This window comes from Onychomys torridus, chromosome 23, assembly GCF_903995425.1.
Source record: "Onychomys torridus chromosome 23, mOncTor1.1, whole genome shotgun sequence".
NCBI classification, from domain to species: domain Eukaryota; kingdom Metazoa; phylum Chordata; class Mammalia; order Rodentia; family Cricetidae; genus Onychomys; species Onychomys torridus.
In genome coordinates this window covers 39,908,149-39,928,093 of record NC_050465.1, presented here as the reverse complement: position 1 = coordinate 39,928,093, position 19,945 = coordinate 39,908,149, and the positions used below count along the sequence as shown (strand labels likewise).

The 19,945-nt window shown below is 42.8% G+C and overlaps 1 protein-coding gene across 3 annotated transcripts in view; it reads left to right on the top strand.

The window, feature by feature from the left end:
* The window catches only part of Ankrd44 (ankyrin repeat domain 44), a 266,329-nt gene extending 258,633 nt beyond the window's left edge, over nt 1-7,696 (top strand). For 2 of the 3 annotated variants that reach the window (XM_036173294.1, XM_036173293.1), the window contains exons 25-28: nt 69-151; nt 1,765-1,847; nt 3,727-3,818; nt 5,956-7,292. In XM_036173294.1, coding sequence (XP_036029187.1) covers nt 69-151; nt 1,765-1,847; nt 3,727-3,818; nt 5,956-6,203 — 506 coding nt within the window. In that variant the 3' untranslated portion in view covers nt 6,204-7,292. Of the gene's footprint in view, nt 1-68; nt 152-1,764; nt 1,848-3,726; nt 3,819-5,955 lie in introns of all 3 variants that reach the window. The other variant, XM_036173295.1, reaches the window with a different exon arrangement.
* Nucleotides 7,697-19,945: the final 12,249 nt, after the last annotated feature.

Genomic DNA, 19,945 nt, shown 5'->3' with positions numbered 1-19,945 from the left:
TTTGTGGCCACACTGAAACACGTGTCCAGCACCCAGTCTAAGTTACTCTCTCTTGGTTTTGTCTATAGATATTTTGGTGAACAGTGCCCAGGCTGACCTGACTGTGAAGGATAAGGACTTGAATACTCCCTTACATCTGGCTATCAGTAAAGTATGTAATGGGTTCAAAACATTGCTGCATACTGTTATGTTCACAGTAATAATACCACAGGATCTCGGTCCTCCTGGGTCCTAAGTAGCATGGTTTTTACTTAAATGACCATTTCCCAGGACACTGTCAACTGTACATGGAAATGGAGTGGGAGAAGGAAGGGGCAGAATTCTGGGTGGGTGGATATACCTGCCACTCATCAGAGTGAATGATGAGGACGGGTCCAATGCATTTGCTACTGCAATGCCGCCGCATTCCGCCTATCTCGATTCTGTCACTGTATCTGTTTCCCTGGCTATGGTACCACATTTTGGCACCACACAGCAGGGTAAGACATTAGTTACATGGCTTATAAACTCTAAGCAGTTTCCATTGAGTTCTGTTCGAAGACACTGTGAAAACACAGCCACAAATCATACTACAGCAAAGCAATATCCATGTACCTTGTCACTGTTTTCTCATGCGCACACCAATGCAGAATATATGGTAGATTTTTGTCTTTGATAAAAGATACATACAAATGCCTGTATGTGTGATTGTTACAAACTGCAGTGTATTACAGTGCCAGGTGACTCCAGTGGTATCACAAGTCACAACTATTCCTCTCATTGGTTCTGTTTTTATGTCTGTGCTCTGGGAAGAACATGGAAAGAACAGATGTGATCTGGAAGTTTATGTCAAAGCACAATGTGTTAGTGACAGGAACTACTGTGCTCTTCAGACACCCTCATAGGAAGGAGTCACTTGAGAATGGCATTAGAACACAGAGTCTGGCCAGCACTCTAGAGACTGAGGTGGGAGAGTCAAGGGTTCAAAGCTAGCCTGGACTACATAGTCAGACCCTATCTCAAAAAACAACGACAAAAAAATGCATGCTTTTTATTAGGTCTAAGTTGGCCTAAGATTTTCTTTTTCTTCTTTTGTTTTAGTCATAATTTTACTGTCTCTGTGTCCCAAGGAGAGTCAACATTTCTAACTCTCAGATGATACTAATAAGTCTATGCCCTTAATTAGCAAAGATGTAGTAATCCGTGACCCTAGACCTAATAATGGCTATTTTAATTATCAAGCATCTATTGTCATGAAATCCAGAGATATCTGTATTTTAGGTGGAGGGGGGAAACAGGGCTTCCTTGGAGCATCAAACAGAAATGAAGATAAGTGACACGGATCTGGGGTGTCATGGGAGCTCTGGAGATGGATCACTGCAGGGGTAATTGAAGGTTTGAAGAAGGAGGAACCTGATGTACGCTTGGAAAGCAGTGCTGTGGGACTTAAAGGTTACTGCTGATGCTGTACTCCGACACTCTGACCTGCTCTACTAGCATCTGCTTCTACTCTCTGGACATTCATTTTAAAAATGACCTTGGAAAATTAATATTAAACATGAATATTTTAAGTCAGTAACATGTTAAACGAGTCCTAACAGGCCCCGTGTAGAAGCTTAAGCATGTCTTGGGCCCATTTGCTTTTTAGAAAAGGAACTACTCAGAAAATAGTCTTGAATGTTCTCAAGCCAGAGGAAGCTGGGACTCAGTGGAAAGTACGATCGAGTGGACGTTCGGGAACTGTGCTGTATCTCTGCCTCATATGCCTTGCCTTTTCCTTATTAGGGCCATGAGAAGTGTGCCTTGTTAATACTTGACAAGATACAAGATGAGAGCCTTATTAACGCGAAAAACAGCGCACTGCAGACGTGAGTGTGGCAACGGTAGCTTGACTTGAGCCCAGAGTCACGGGCCTGATTTTTATTTATTCTTTGGGAGCTTCTTACATGTATACAATGAAATGTGGTCATGTCTGCCACTGTTTTCCTCCTCCAGCTCACCCAGATCCCTTTAGCATGTTACCTTCCCGACTGCATGCCTCTCCCTCCCCAACTAACCCAGTAAGTCCAGTTTGTGTGTGCTGATGTGGACTATCCAACGGAGCACGGGAAACCTACCGGTGGCTACATCTGCCAAAAAGAATGACTCTCCCCCTGCAACCCTAGCTATCCACTGCAGATAGCTCCTCAGGAAGGGGCGGGGCCTAGAGAGCATCATCTGTCCCATATTGAGCGTGTACAAATCATAAGCTGAGAAGCACAGTTCCTGTGAATTCATGAGTGCAATGGCTGTGTCGTGTCCAAAAGACAGCATGCCCCAGCTCTGCTCCCCATCCTCTGGCTTCTCCATTTCCACCATCTTCTCTGAGACGTTCCCTGAGCCTTGGCCTGTCAGGAGGGGTGAAAAAGGCAAGGTCAGAGTCATAGTATTTGTCTAAAACACATTCAGAGCCTGCTCTGTACTAGTCTAGCTCTGAGAAGCAGAGCCGTGAGCGGTGCTGACTCTTCACAAAGTTTATGTATGCACATCTGCAATGTTGACTAGGCATACATGCTTTTAGGTAGAGCCCTTATTTTGATACAGCTCTGAGGATTTGTAAGTCCTTTGTTCTCCTTACAGGCATTTCTGTGCTTCATTATAAATTTAGTGAGCTTTTAGAGATATCTTCTGGGCTTATGAGCTGACATATTTGGGGAAACTGTTTGTATTATGTATTAGCATTATGTAGTCTGGCTGGAAAACACCAGGTTTATAAATCAGGTTCCCAGAATACATTTGAACAGTTCTTAAGCTATTTGTTGTGATTATATTTTAATATTATTCAGTGTAACCCTCAGTGTGAAGGATCTGAAAAACTGCTTTGTTTTCCATTTTGGGAAATTACTTATGCATTTTTGTTAAAGGTAAAGAATATTAGGGTGGTTTTTTTTTTTTTTAAATTTAAGATTGTTAAAGGACACAGCACAATGTGCTGAGGGTGACACACTTTTATAAGGCACTGTAACCCAGTGAGACAGCTATAAACATGCCCTAATAAAAGGATCTGAGCGTGTAGATTAATACCACTCACCTCAACGAACTGTATGAAACAGGGTCTCAAATTAGCCAGCGAAGAGTCTTCTACAAAGTACAGCAGAGCTTGAATTCTTCCAGCCTTCTTTGTACTGTCTTCAAGACTGTTTAAGATGTAGACGATTTCTAACACTTGCAGAGATATCTGGGCCAAACACATGAGAATAGCTGGATCCACATTACCTAGAAAAGATATGGTCAACATGGCTTTTTTTCCAAAGCAAAAATAACCCAGTACTGTTTGTAGATTCTTAAGTACATCTTCCTTTTAGTGACACAAGTTAACCAAAACGCCACTTTTTTTTTTCTGTTAATTAGTTTCCTTTATATCAGTTACCTGAGAGAATCACAAAGACAAAGGGCTTGTTTTGGCTCCCAGTCTTGCATGTTTCAGTCTATGCTTGGTTGACCCCTTTACTTTGCACACGGCAGCATATCTTGTCAGGGAACACATAGCTATTCACTCGTAGGACAAAGAGAAAGTGAGAAGGGCTGGTGTGCTTCAAAGACATGCTCCGGTGCCCTGAAAATTCTCAGTGAAAATTCTCAGCCCCCTCCTACAGGCTCCACCCTCTCCCACCTCCACAAAGCCTTTAGCACACGGCCTTTGGAAGATCCCAGCTATACCACTCACACAAACAAGTATCTTGACTGAGGCTCCGTGTTGTCTTTCAGACCCCTCCATATCGCTGCCCGTAATGGCTTGAAGGTGGTAGTTGAGGAGTTGCTGGCCAAAGGAGCCTCTGTACTTGCTGTGGATGAAAATGGTAAGTACGAAGAAGTAACAGTTGCTACAGGTTGTGTTGGTTGAAGCCAGAGCACAGTGAGAAAGTTAGGAGCTGTGTAAGAGCCAGGAAGCACTTTCTTCCCCTTGGAAGTGTCTTTTGTGTAAGAAGTCAAACTTAGGTAATTTGTCCTTTCTGTCTTTCTGTACAACAATTGTCTACCTGCAGCCCACCATCACTGTCCGTGTGGCATGTAGCATTACCAGTGGAACGTATTTCATTCAAATAATTTCAGACATGCCAAAAGCCTTTCAGCTTGGCCGTGGGAGTTCCAACTGCATACACTAAGGAGTGAGAGAGGCAAGTCATCCAGGGCTCAATGGAAATAGATATTTGCATTTTTGGTTCATTCCTAGATCAAATGTTTTTGTCAAGTACAAATCAGGACTCACATTTCTTGTATTCATAGAGAAACATGAATGGAATGTTTGCTGAGGTCTAGGCTGAAGGTTTCTCCTGTCCTCTATGACTTGCTGCCTTCCCTAAATGAGCTTAACGCTTGTCCAAAGCCTTCCACTAAGCTTGCTGCATTACAAAATCTAACGAAGACCAGGATCCTAATAAACGACCATTGTGTGCACAATCCCTCTTAACCTTGGGAAGCAGAAGAGGAACTTCTGGATAGCTATGAATTTAGTAAATTTTGCAATGTGACATCTCAGTGAAGTATTCGGATGTATAAATGCTACTCAATAGGCTGCTCATTACAGGCACTGGACTTAGCAGCTCATGCCTTGTAGTTCTCCGAAGTCAGCAGCCGGGCTGAAATCTCAGCTGACGCTTCAGTTCTGTTTCTGCAGCCCCATGTCTCGTAGCATGTACCCTGCTCTCTCCCCAACCCGGCTCGGCTAGGAAGTACAGAGAGCTCTTTTCCTTATCCATATCCTGAGCTTTCCCAGCTTACTTCGCTCATCTTTAGCGGCACTACAGACCTTAAGCTTAGCACCAGGAAGCCCGCTCTTCTTGTCCAAAATGAGATCCTAGAATAAGTAGGTGTTGGCATGCCCTCAGCTGTATTCAGTCTGGATCTATGGATCCAGAAGCTCTGTGTGAGTCAGCTTGCCTTTCTCAGAGTCTAGCTGTGCCCAGTGAGGAGCTGGGAACATTTGGAGACCATTTTATACCACGCTGCACTAAATAATCCCTCCACTCATCACTGCTGTTCCTGGAGTGGAATGTTAGGACACCTGGCCCTGTTCATTGTTTTCACTCTGCAAAGATGAAAAATCTCTTCAGGGCTGAGAGTGCAGAGGCCCCAGGTCCAGGGACTTCTACCGGGACTGTTCCTCAGATGGACTGAGCAGCTCTCTGCTCACTGTGGGAGGGCATCTTGGGCCAACAGAATAAAAGTGTGTTAATGATATCGAGTACATCCAAAGAGCAGTGCACTCCTTACATCGTGTGTGGAGGTCCAGTTTTCTAACGAGTTTCTGGAGCCCCCAAGTCTGAATAATGGCATCACCCCACTTAATTATGGCAAACCGTGATTTGTCCCACATTCCTGCTAGTTCAGATTTGTGACTTTAGCTGGTGAGGTGACTTCTTTTTTTAAGGTCTGTTAAAATTCTCTTAATTACTGACCTCTTCAAGTGGTTTGGCGTTTTATAATAGTAAACCGGTGTGTGCTTTCTATGAAGTTTATATAAAGCGACATCAGCCCTTGGTTTTACCCCTTCTGTGTGACACACACTTGTCACGGGAAGGGCCTCCTCTCTCTGCCAGGTCTGCGGCTCATGGTGTGCATATGCTGTCCCTGGGCACTCCCCCTGGGCACTCCTATTGCTAGTGGCTGTGGCTTGTGTCCCCAAGCTCCCTTCCTCGCCACACACTTCCGTTCTCTAGATGAAGGCTGGAATCTGCTAACTCGGGATAATTCTGTGCTTTCTGTAGACATGTGATCCCAAACCAAACCCAGCACCTCCATGAAATGTCGCCCCCTCCCTGCCCCACTCCAATCTCACAGCAGCATGACTTGTGAGAAGTGACTCCTCTGATCTGGCATGAGTGCTAACTCAACATGCATCTCCTCTCGTGAGATTGTAGGAGATGTACTGTGGCATGCTGTGCAGCCGCGGGGACCTCCAGGACTAACCACTGCCTTGTCTGCATTTACGCCCAGGTCATACCCCGGCCCTGGCTTGTGCTCCTAACAAAGACGTGGCTGACTGCCTGGCCCTCATTCTGGCTACCATGATGCCTTTTTCTCCTTCCAGTACAATGACGGCTGTCAACTTGGTTTGTTTGAGAAAAGACAGTTTGAGCAGGACGACCCTCTCCAATCTGGGTAGCAGAGTTAGTCTGTGCAGTAACAACTTGGGCTCTGAGGATGGGTACAATGAAAACGATTCGGACTCGGAAACGTTCTAAGTTTGAACTGTAAAGGCATTTCCTCCATTACCTGTGTTGCAGAAAGGGATGGAAGCTTGAGTTCCAGAATTATGCTGTGCTCGAGTATTTGAGGCCAAGCTTCCAGAAACCAGTAGAAAAGGAATCCGTCTAACCAAGAGAGGGCAGCTAGGCTGTAGGCTGAAGCACGCGCAGAGAGGCCTGCCTGGGTTTGGTTTTGTTTCATATTTCCTTTAGGTATAAGGTACTCCTATGAAAGCCTACCTCTCATTTTAAGTAAGGAAGATTTCTAAGTGTTTAATTCTTTGTCTTTGGGGATAACGCAACAGAGAGACAAATGTTCCGTCTAAAGATTTCCTTTTTCACGTACTCACCAGTGAGTTCTATCAAGTGACATTCATGTCCCCTGGGAGGGGAGGGAAGAGCAGACGACAGGAAATGCCTGCACCCTCTTCTTGCTCTGTTGTTTACTTCCTCACTAGAAGCCAAAGGTCAAAGTTCATCTTCAGATGTAATGCCTATAATCATCCTCTTAAGGGAGTCCACCTGACCCCCGCCTCCTCATGGGAAGCGTGTAACTACCCCCAACTTCTTCCCAAGACCTTGGTTAAAGTTGCCAGATGAGTGTGAACCTCGACCGTGCTTTCTTGTTAAACACAAAGTAGCGCCCAGGGCTCTCCTTAAGAAACCTGTGAGTAATTTTTCAATGGAGTAATGGATCCCAAATTTATCCAATAGCATTGCAGGTGAAATTATATTGTGCCAAAACTTGAAACAATATGCAAGTCAAATAGGAAATGGCCGTTTAGTGAGTTTGCTCTGAAATGAGAATACTAACGGAAGGCTGACACTGTCCTTCAAGGGGAGAATAGGAAAATTACTGCTCAGTCAAGGTCCTGGCAGAGGAGAGACAGCACTGTCACTGTAGACGGGAGCCGAGAGAGCAAACGCAGGAACGGTCAATGTGGAAGCGCAAGCCAGCTGCCCATTGGTGGTGGTGAAACCAGCGTTGTGAATACTGTGTCTGCTCCCTCTGCCAAAGCCTCTAGGTCAAATGGACCCCGCTCTTCACCCGGAACAGCTGGACAAAAGGAAGAATGAGACTCTTAAGAAACATGCACACATACATGCACACACGTGTGTGTTGATGTATGTACTCCATCCACCAGCTACCTGTGAGGACCGAAAAGCATCTGCCTGAACTGGGAGACTTGGAACCTTTTTCTTTCTAAATGCAAGTGAGGACTGCAGTAGCTTTTTTTTTGCATACCAGTTTTTCTTGTAGTTTATATTTCTAATGACACAGATTTCTAGTTGCTGGCTTGACATTTGTAACTGATGATGTGTTGACCACAGGTTTTGGTTTTTGTGTTGTTTTCAAACTAGAGAAGATGTCTGTATACTTTGATGTAAATGTGTTTATATTTATTTGAAATGAAACAAATGCTGAGGAATTCTCCACTGTTTAGTCTCTCTCTCTCTCTCTCTCTCTCTCTCTCTCTCTCTCTCTCTCTCTCTCTCTCTCTCTCCTTGCTCTGTACCTTATTTAGAATAATAAAGATACCCCCGACCCTAGGCTAGCCAGTGGCTCTGGGGTAAGGCCAGCCTTTCCCACTACTTGCAGCTGGCCCTCAGGTTTGTCACTGCTTGGCCCCTGTGCCGTAGCCATGGAGAAGCCTTCCTTCTGTTAGATGAAAACTGATGTCGCAGCAGATCATATACACAAAGGTAGCCCAAAGAAAGACCCAGAGGCTACAGAAACTACACCAAAAATGCCACACGGTCCTGACACTTAATGGGAACTCTGCCAAGTGTGGGACTGTGCCAAGACAAGGAGTTGAAACCAAACACGCAGGCAGAGGCCCCGGTGCTGTGTTCCACGTGCGGAAGAGTCAGGAAAGAAATCTGGAGCAGTGGGGCACAGCTTTTCAGTGTTTTACAGTAGGCTCTGTCTTCTCCCTCGAGCTTTCTAGTTTAGAGAATTTTGAGAGTTTTCAAAGCAGTGCTGTAGCACATCCGGATGAGACCCAGACAATGTGTGCTATTGTTTTTGTCAAGCTTGGAGACTTTACCCTTACCCTTTCACTATCCTGGATTCAATTAAAACGTGCGTTGGTTCTTCACATGTGACAACTTGTTTGGAGGTTTTACGGAACTGGTATTGATTTTTATCAAACAAATCGTACACCAGCAATATATATATATATATTTTTTTTTTTTACGTTCTTGGAATGAAGGTGTGATGTATCCCTCCATCTGTTCTTTTTGTTTAGAGCAGGTGTATTTTTAACAAGTAGACAGACTGCTGATGAACAGCAATGACCTTCTCTTTTGGAAACCCTGCAGAGTAAGGGAGCTCTCATGTTGAAGAAGTGTGATGTACTGTGCTGTCCTGTCCTAGAAGTGAGTGGGAGTCTTGCTGGGTTGGCATTTAAAGCAGGAAATGAAATACCCGCATTGGTAGTGAGGCAGCAGCGAGCAAGGGAATCACTTCAGTAAAGCACTGTCCTAGCTGGAGCCATGGTGCCATGGAGCTGCGCTGGCCTTCCCTGGCTCCTTCTGACAGAGGAAGGACAGAGGAACACAATGAAATCAAGCTTACAAAGAGCCATTCTTCTGAGTTGGCCTGTCTGTCTGTCTTTCTTGCCTCTGGCTCTGTTTCCCCCACACACCCACACACCCACACACCCAATTAGACCAAATTTTTTTAAAGAAATAACTTTTAAAAACTATAACTTCTATGTATTTCAGTTGTCTCATAAATGTTTGCAACAATGCTTTCTGAGAAAAATGCTTTTTTAGTAGAGTCTGAGTTGCTCAACGTTTTTACCTAAGTGCATGCTTTTTAGATTGTATGTTAACCACAGCCACAAGGACCATGTCTGATTGCACTTACCTATTCACTGGTGTCTGCCTAGCTTTGGTAAATTCATTACTATCTCCAAATTGCCTAAAGTCCTAGTAAATAATAGCTCAGGGGATTTCTATTCATCACTACTAAAAGGGCACCATAGTATGTTTTGGTACTTTGGGCAGTAAGCAGCCACGTGACTTACTGTACCGTCTCTCTAGAACAAGCACACCGATGGATTTGCTGCACTAGTGACGCTCGGGCAAGCGAGCAGCTTGGTTTGCACATCCATTGCTCTGGTTGAGGAACTCATGCCTTTGTGGTCTTGTAACATGACGTTAGAGTGCCTTTCATATTTGTATATCCTGGAAATGTTCTGTGAAACGTTTTGTATTTTTTCATTTGAGTGTTATTGGAGCAATATAATCCTAGTGAATTTTCCCTTTCTTTGAATGTACCAGGTGTCTCCTTTCCGATTTCTCCCCTTCTCTGCTTTGAAAGGAAAATGCTGAAGTTTTCTATAGGAATTATATTTGGCTTTGCAGCGCTAAAATGCTTTCTTCTTACAGAACTGTAAACCATAGGTCAGTATTATAGAGGAAGAGCATTTTAAGATAGTGACAATCTGAGTGTATGTGTGTAAAATGTAATTCCGTGTGTTTCCTATGCAGTGATCTGGGGAGTCAATGCAAGTATCTCTTGTTTGGTAGTTTTGTCTACAGACTATGCTTTAGCATGTGCAATATATCCTTGCAAAGCACGATGATACACATCTTGTGCCAGTGTTATATTTTGTATGACATATTTGTAACAACATAAACTATTATGTGATGACTTCAGTGGGATTTTTGTCTGTATGTTTAAAATGTAAATTGGAGTTGGATGACTTTGGTAAATGTCATGAGTGTAAAAATAGGGAAAATGGCTTTTAGTTCAGTGAAGGACTTTGAACCAGTCTGACTCTCTCCAAGCACAGTTTAGTACTTTGCAACTACTGAATGCTCTGATAATGGAATGAAGTACTTACCTGTAATATACTATGGACATGCATTCAGATGGTTATTTTTACAAATAAAAACGGTACAAATATTGTTGCAATTTGTGTTTTCTTTCATTATTCAGATGTGTGCCTTTTCAAATTATGCTAATTTAAATCTTTGCTTCCAACTCCAAACCATATTCTGGAAATGAGAAAGCATCCTCCAGATTTGTTATTTAGGCTTACATTATCATGCCAAAAGACGAGATTCAAACCTATATGTTATGGTCGTTATATTTACTTATACCTCCAACATTTTTCACAAAGAAGTTCAGGTGAATTATAACAAAAGTCATATGATAAGCCAGAAGCAGAAAATTCACGCAATTATGGGGACCATCAAGCTTGACACAGTAGCTGTGATGGAAGTTGAGGTTCCTGTAAACTTCCGTGTGGTGAGAAGGAAGTGGGATAATTTGCATATATCAAACAGGAGGAAATCATGTAGGTCCTCACACTTGCAAAACCTCTCGCCTGCGTTGCTGGCACCCTTACAGTGTGTGTTGATGGAAGCGAACGACTGCCGGTGAGCTCTCCTTAAAGGTAGACCGTAATCGGCTTCTCCATCTGTTCCAAGTTTCTCCCCTGAATTACTAACTTTGAGGACAGTCCCTGGAAACGCTGCGGAACAAACCTGATGATGATGTCTCCAGCTACTGGGAAAGATTTGGGGTGTATGGCTTGCCCGTGTTCCCAGAATCACAGTGTCACAGAGTACATCATCTCAGTTCTTAAAGACCAGTCCTGTCACTGGCTTTTTTTGTGAAGAGAGTGAATTTCAGGTGCATTTTCCATCTCGCTCAGGTTTGCAGAGCTGATGATACAACCACACAGTCTGTGTCCCTAGATCTCTCTCCCTTCTGTGCCATTCTGCCATAGAGGGTTTGTTTTTTTCTAACAAAGGTGTTCTGGAAAGTTTTGTGTTCAATCTTGCCTTTATTCTTTATCAAAATATACAAATCTGGATTTTCCATAAGGACTGTAAATCATGAGCCATTACATAAGTGAATGTTTGCTGTCCATTGAGAGCAAACAGAGTCTATTAGTTACATGTAGCTGTGTAACAAATGCCTCCAAACCTAGTGACTTACCAATAAATGTTTATTATTCTCGTAGTTTCCGTGGATCTATCATGGTTACTTTAGGTCTTCCACTACAGAGTTTCTAATCTAATCCAAGGTTGACCCATTTCTAAGTTGCACGTATGGCTATTGGCAAGATCCTTCATGCTTGTTGGGTGAGGGCCTTGCTTTCTTCATGACCCATGGCAGCTTTTGCTGAGTGGACCTTTCCAAAGTGGAGCTCATGACATGTCTTCCCTCAGGAGATGAGGCAAACGGAGAAAACCTGGAGAAGGAAAAAATAAAACATAGCTCTGGCATTTGTAACCGAGTCTTAGAAGTGATGATGCACCATTTCGCTCATATTGACTAGGAATAGGTTCCTAAATCCTGTCTGTCATCAAGGGCACAGGATTGCTGAAGGAATGAGGAGCAGGTGGCAGAATTCATGGGAGCTCCTTGTCACACTGTTCTGTCACAGTGTCTTCAGAAGGTGTGGCACTATCCTAGATGTCTTTTCCGGGATGGCAGTGGTGGGAATTGTTTCTCTGCCTTCATAAATTCCTTTCAAGAATAACACAGAGATCCTAATTTTATTTTTGCCCCTATAAGCAAGCAATAGTGGCCTCTCCTGCAGTATAATTATGTCGATATACTTCCTCGTCTTCAAATTGCTTATCAAATGATCCTTCTCTGGTTCCATTAAATGGGATTAGAGCCTCACATCTCCATCCTCCACTTAATGTGTCCCAGAGTTATCTTCGAGGACTCAGGAGCTTTCTGCTTAGAAAACTATTAATGCGGTGTAAAGCCTTGTGGGTAAATGCACTCTATGGATTGTCTTTTTAGCATATTTCACTCTGAAGGCACATTGGCTGTGAAGTAAAGAGCAGTAAATGGCCATGTTGTCCATTCATTCCCAACCTCCCAGGAAATAGTTGGAAGTGCATGGGCATTTGTGGTTGGCTCAGTGGAGACAGAATTGGAAAGGCTACTAACAGCAGCTACTATTTGGAGACTCAAGGGTATCAGATGTGCCATCCAGTTCAGTAACCAGCTGTTCCACATCTCATCCACAATGCCAATGGTCCCTTCCTTCTCTTCTCATCAAATTACTCTCCTCTTGTTTCTCAATCATCCCTTCATCAACTTATTGCCTGGGAAACTAGTCATATTTCTTTATTTCCGCAAGGAATCCTATCAACAGACTCTGATATGTGTCCCTTCTTAAGGAGGGTTTTCATTAGAAGGTCATCTAAGCCCATGTATCCTGGTTTTTCACCGGAAGGGATCACACACAGGTGAGTGACAGGACAGCATCATGAATTCAAGGTGAGTATTTAATTCCTGTATTAGTAAACACACACACATGTGCACACATGCATAGTCCTTGTCTTAAGAAGGGTGAGCATGTCTGCTTTCAGGTGGGGAAACTTGTGTTTACAAAGATAGGAGGAGACGTGGCCCAGTGTCATATAGTAAAGTGTGGAAAGACAGCACCATGGGTTCTAGACGCTGGTGGACACAGTCTCTGTCTGGAAGGGGCAACTGGAGCATACTTGAGTTCAGGAAGGAAGTTAGACTTTCCAAAAGTAAAAACATGCAAGTATTTGAAGGGCAAAAAGTGTACCCGTGTGTACATTCACTTGATGGAGTGTTCCCAGTGGCCTTTGTCTAGAGGGTATTTCCTGATCTTGGTATCTTGTTCAAAGAACTGAAGAAGTACACACAAATTTCAAAGTAGCAACAAGAGATTTCCTTCAGAAAGAACATGCAAGTACAGAATAGAGTCATCTCAAGCAAGCAAGAGGCCGTGAGTGAGATTTACTCAAGAGCACTGGGTTACTGTCTGAATCTGCCTTGTATGTGCCCAATGGGAAAGGAGTTGGCTACTAAGGTATGAGATATGGGTAATTTCATTGACAGGCTTCCATAAGCCTTTGATTACTGTGCATCTTTCCCATGATGCATCTGATTTTAATATTATGTACACCCATAGGCATAATATAGTGGAATAAGAAAATTTCCCCTAAAAGTTGATTCAAAGAAAGCAGTTTGCCTTTCTGTACATGCACCTAAAACCAGTTTAGGCCGGTTTGGCCTATTCTCCTTACAGAATATGTTTAGGATATGTTTGCAAAAAAACTGTATTGTTTGGATCAGGGTCTCTGTGCAGCTTGGCGCAGGTTGGGGATCCTGGTTGTTGAATGCATTGTTAGGAAGTGGGTAGAGATGTATAGCTCAAGTCAAGTGGGGTTCTGTATTACTGAGTTATCTCTGTGCTGGTCTGCCTCTGAAGTACCTGCAACTTTGAGAGGCTTTTATTACTCCTAGTTTTTACTTTTCATCTCATTTCTTTCCTTCTTTTTAAAAGACAGATTCTCACTACGTAGCCCAGGCTGCTTGGCCTTGCCCTCTTCATCCTCCTGCCTCAGCCTCCTGAGTGCTGGGATTACAGGTCACACTACCATGTCTGGTTATTTGCTGCTCTGTCTTAATGTTTGGTTTCCTAAGAAAGGTAAGTACTGAAGTTCAGTTCTTGACCACAAGAAGTTGTTAACTATGGAACTCTCAGGCAAAAGAGATTGTCGTGGAGGGAGTGCAAGGTTTATCCACACGAGAGCAATTACTTCAAGAAGGTCAGTTTAGACAGGACAGGGGCTCTTCTGTGGGTTTGGCAACACGGGCACATTAGGATCTTTTACGAGAACAGATGTGTCAGAGTGGTGTAGTCAGCCACCCAAAAATAATGGGCTGAGGAGAGAAAAAGATGGGAGGAGGCAGAAGTCTCTAGAAAAGGATGTAGAAACTGGAAGAACATTTTTTTAAAAAGATTTATTTATTTATTATGTATACAGTGTTCTGCCTGCTTGTGTCCCTGCAGGCCAGAAGAGGGTGCCAGATCTCATTACAGGTGGTTGTGAGCCACCATGTGGTTGCTGGGGATTGAACTCAGGACCTTTGGAAGAGCAGTCAGTGCTCTTAGCGTCTGAGCCATCTCTCCAGCCCCACATTTTTTTTTTTTTTAAAGATCAGAAATAGAGCATACTGATGGGGAAGGAGAGATCTACAGGGAGCTGGAAAGTGTTTTGGGCAGGACAGGAGGTTTAAGTTTGGAAATAACTGTGGAGTGGACTTTAGAACGCTTAAGATTTAGAGCATGAATTTTAAATATGCAATCATCCTTAGTGGCCTTTTCACAGATATTGGGATGCAGGCATAGAATAACTTGAAAGTAGAGTTCGACCAGGGATAGAGCTTTACCAGGTGAACAGAACTGGAGGAAGGGCAGAGGATTGTCTGTCAAGGCCATGAATCCTAAACCAGGTCAGAAGGCATGCTAAAATGTGAGGGAGGTGATGCAGCGTGTTTTCAAAGGTGGCACAATGGGTGGGCTGCAGTGCAGAGATGGGAGAGTGGTTGAGTAATAACACAGCATTGGTGAGCTGGCTTCGGGTCCTCAAGGGGGAAAGTCCACAAGTTCTATAGTTCCGATAATGAACAATACCCAGGGTACTAGCCATGGGTGGTGGAGGGTGATTAAAAGGGAACACGCTGGAGGGGAGAGCTAAGGCCTGGAGGACTCGATGCAGCTGACAAGGTGTTCAGGTGGTGCTTGCTATACAAGTCTGAAGGCCTGAGTTTGGATCCCCAGCACCCGCGCAGAAGACAGGTGTGGTAGTATAGGTCTATAGCCCTAGAGCTGGGTGGACGGAGGCAGGAGGATTTCCCCAGAGATCTCTGGCTAACCAGTCTAGTCAGCTGGTGAGCTCTGGCCCCTGAGCTCAAACAATAATGTAGAGACCCGTAAAAGAAGACACGTGATGTTGACCTCTGGTCTCTAAAGGCACACAAACACATGTGCACCTATACATAGATTTCACACACACACACACACACACACACACACACACACACACACACATATATATATACTGTACACATGTAGACACAAAAATTTTAAGTATTAAAAATTATTTTTAAAATCCCAGAGAGGCAAAATGACAGATGGCTGAAGAGTGCATGATCTGAGCAGAACTGAGGAGGAGATCAGGCTGCCCTAAACTCCAGCACTGTTCAGGTATTTCACTACCCGTTGGAACACACTCAGATCTGATTTATTGTCAGACTGAAGACTGGTTTTAGAATTAAGCTGAAGCTTTTAAAGGGAAAAAGAATAGCCCTTGACCATGATACAATGACAGGTTTTCAGAGCATACCGTTTAACCTAAATGTCCTTTCCAGGCTCTTCAGAAACCATGACAGATGGCTCAGGGCTGTACAGTGAACAAAAGGAATGTGTGGACCTGACAGACATCTAAGAGGTAATAATGAAAGATCGGGTCCTTCCTGGTGGGCCTTCCACGGAGAACAAAGGACTAAAATCAGTGGAATTCAGTGTTGCTCTTTAAGTGAAAACTAAACATGCTTTAAAACATCACTCACATTTTCCTTTAAAAATGAACTTGCAACTAAAAGAAATAGTTAATGTGAGTTCTGATTCCTTTGGAATTTCTTTTTCTTTTTCTTCAGAAATTGCTTTACTTCTAATGCCATGTTTTTATTTTATATTCATCTTAGGTCTGCAATTTATTCCTGGCTATTGTATTATGACTTAAAATCTGTAAAGATGCTGATACAGGACCATTACCTATTAACCCATTGATTTTCTGCTGAACTTCATTCACAAGAGGCTATACCTTAGCATGTAAATTTTGATCAGGCTGCTGGGCACATTTTGTTTTGGCATCAGCATTGAAACTGCTGATAAAGAGCCCAGTTGGTGCCATCTGGGAGCTTGCTTTGTGATGTCACAGCTGACAATAGAAATTAGATTGAGAAAACCAATTAATTTCTCACAGTGCATTTCAGATATTGGAAAAGAAGGGCCTTTGAAGAGTGCTAACAATAGCTCCTAGAGAGAAGAGCATCTTTCCTAGTGTGTATTAATGAGCTACCCTTGTCATCCATGCCACCAGCCTGACGGTGGATGTGCAGTGCAGGGGACAGCCTGCTAAAATGTCACTTGTGATTAGAACTTTCACGCCACACACGAGAAGCCACCTTATCCAACTGCTCAGGCTGCTTTCCAGTTGGAGTGAGTAACAACAGTCAGCACGCCCTGGGTTCTGATGATGTGCCATGCACCATGCTGAATGCTGTAGGAGGAGGAGACACCGTTACTGTCCCCAGGAAGACACAGCTGACTGATGACAGATTTGGCTTCAAACATGGTGAAGTGGATTCCAGAAATCAATAATCTTGGCTCTGCTATATATGAAAGAAAACAAACTGCTTGATCCCCTCCCTCCTTTGGTAGCCTTCTTGTTTTAAAGTTAACACCATTGTACGACTTTGCCTCTGTGTCCGTACAAGGGATGCTATAGTTTGGATCAGAGATGTCTCCCAAGAGTTGATGTATTAAAGGCTTTACTGCATCCTGTGGCAACAGTAGGAGGTAGTAGAACCCTCAGGAGGTGGGGCATAGTGAGTCTTCATTGAGGGAGTGCCTAATGGGGACTAAGGGGGCCTAAGCCTCTCCCATTTCTCTTATTATCTTGAAAAAGATGAACGAGAAGCTTTGCTCTGCCACACATGCCCATCATGATGTGATACCCACCCAAAGCAAAGTGACCAACCAATCTTGGACTGAAATCTCTAAAATGCTGATCATCTCAATTGTTACAATAATGGAAAGCTCACACACAAATGGTCCACAATAGGTAGTTTGGAAACTATGACCCATGAGCCCAAACCAGCAGCTGCTTTAAAAAGAATAGCAGTGTTAGGGCCGGCAAGATGACTCTATGCATAAAGGCACTTGGCCACCAAGCCTGATGACCTGACTTCAGTCCCTGGAAGTCACATGGTGGAAGGAGAAAACCAATTCCCAGAAGATGTCCTGTGACCTCCACACATGTGCCAAGGTGCACTGTGTACATACACACATAAACAAACCTAAAAAATTAAAAGAATGCCAGCTTTTTTGAGATATGATTGACATGCCATAAAACTGACCCCTTTAGAGTATGCAATTCATTGATCTTTTGTAATTTTTAAAAGTTACATAATCATCACTTATAACACGAATCTTAAATAGCCTTATTTAAAAAAAAAAAAAACAGAACCAGATATTGGGGTGAAAGCTGAAAGATCAGAGAAACAGAACAAGCCACAGCCAACCTCACCTCGCTTAGCCCATCCCATTTCCACAAATCCTCAGACTGAAAGAAAGCCTCTGAGTCCTCACACCTTATATACCATTCTCCACCCAGACATATCACTTCCTGGGATTGAAGGCGTGTGTGCTTCCCAAGCAAAGACCTGAGACCTCAAGTGCTGGGATTAAAGGTGTGTGCCACCACTGCCTGGCTCTGTTTCCAGTGTGGCCTTGAACTCACAGAGATCCACACAGATCTCTGCCTCCTGAGTGATAGGATTCAGGATGTGTGCCACCTCTGTCTGACCTCTATGTCTAATCTAGTGGCTGACTCTGTCCTCTGATTCCCAGATAAGTTTACTAGGGTACACAATATATTGGGGTACACAATATATTACCACAGTCACTAATTTCAGAAAGTTCTTGTTATCTCTGGTTTCTTTCTCTCTTCTTGTTCTCTGGAACCCACTAGTTACTTTCTGTCTCTATGAATTTGCCTATTCTGGATATTCGTACAAATGAAATGATAGGATGTGTGACCTTATGTGGTCGATTCTTTCATATTTTAGCATATGTCAGTACTTGATTTCCTTCTTAAGGCTAAAGAATATTCAGTTATGTAGATACCCCTAACCCTGTGTCCATCCCATTCTTCAGTTGGTAGACACTTGGCTTCTCTTTTTTGTGTTGTGAATAATGTTGGGAGATTTTTGTGTGGATGTATGCTTTTGTTTTTCATTAGGGTATTTTTTTTGTGTGTGGCTGTATTCACAGGAGATATTAGCCTTTACTTTCTGTCTCTACTATGAAAATAACACTGGTTTTATAGTAAGTTTAGAAGTTTCTAGGCTCCATAAGAATAGAGCATCTGCCTTCAAACTGCAGCTCACAACAGACTCCCATATTCTCCCTACCTGAACCTTGGCTTTTACTGAGAATTTTGTGTACAGGTTCCTCTCTAATCCAAACCAGGCTGTGTTTGTTCCCTAAGCACTCCTGGGCTACCCCTCAGGGATATATATGGTAGTAGCACAGGCTGTCCTAAATAGGATAGAACCCATGGAGGCTCTGTAAGTGGGTTCGAGACCTTGGAGTTAAGTCTAGCATCTTGGATGTCGAAGTTGTTCAAAGGGAGGGGCATCGGGGCTAACTGAGAACCTCTCTTTGGCCCGTAGTCTACTTGTCATATGGGAAGGGTTAAACTAAAGGTCCAAGGTAGTTGTCTTCTGCAGTGGGGCCTAGGTCTGTTGTTGCTGCTACCCAATACATTCTTCTGGAATATACAGCTTCAGCATTAATCCTTCAGAAAAGGAGACATGCATGCCAAAATGTCTGCGGGTTTTTCTTTTGCAATAGTAAAAAAAATAGAGAAAATTTTAATGTTAATCTAGTATATTCCTACTATGAAAACCATACAACTGTTAAGTATAATCAATGTGGCTGAGAAGTATTAAGGATGGCTTTAGAAAGGAACTTTCAGTAAAATATTTGTGGTTACAAACTTGAAAATATATTTTTAAAAATCTACCAATGGGAAGGGGGGGGATAATTAGGTTCCATGTTCTGATAAATATCTCCTTCATGCCCACACCATAATTAAACTCCGTGAACCACAAAACAGATAAATGAGAAGAACATGAAGGTAGGAAGAAGAAATGGTTCAGTGAATATGGGAGTGAGTGAGAGAGTAATGGGTAAAAATGAGCAAAACATGTTACATATATGCCTGAAATTGTTGAATAAAAATTAAAAAATAGGGGCTGGGGATTTAGCTCAGTGGTAGAGCACTTGCCTAGCAAGCACAAGGCCCTGGGTTCAGTCTTCAGCTCCAACAAAAAAAAAAGTTTAAAAGAATAATAAATTAAATCCATATATATATATATATATATATATATATAGATAGAGAGAGAGAGAGAGAGAGAGAGAGATAGATATTTGTCAGATGATCATAGACAGATATGATGGAATTCACAGTATTTAAGGGAAGGTGTAAGGGGTGGTGAAGTTGTAGTTAAATGGGAAATATGATGTAATGCTAGGTGTGAATATAAAATGTAGCATATGAATTTGTTTCCTATCACAAAATAAGTAAAAAAAGTGACTATGCCTATGGACAAGGACTAAAATATACCAGAGTAACCTAAATATTGGCTTAATCAAGTAACAGAACTGTGGGCAACATTTGCAATGGAATTTTGGTGTTGATTATTATGATTATGATTATGATTATGATTATGATTATGGTTTTTCGAGACAGGGTTTCTCTGTGTAGCTTTGTGCCTTTCCTGGAACTCACTTGGTAGCCCAGGCTGGCCTTGAACTCACAGAGATCTGCCTGCCTCTGCCTCCTGAGTGCTGGGATTAAAGGCATGCACCACCACCACCCGGCTGATTATTTTTCCAATAACGTTTTTGAAAAGAAAATAAATTGGAATGCATGACTGGAAATTGAGAGGTGAATTGGTCATTCTTTCTGCTGGGAAACTAGTCCATGCTCTGTAGTCAAAGACAAATGAAGAACACTTGGAAATGATCCAGTAAAAGCCACAGGGGTACTAAGCATTGAAGAGCATATCCTTTTATGATAAATAAGATGAACTGAACTTAAAAAGCTTAAGGTCTTCTTCAAATGTAAAAGACAGATTGAGCAGT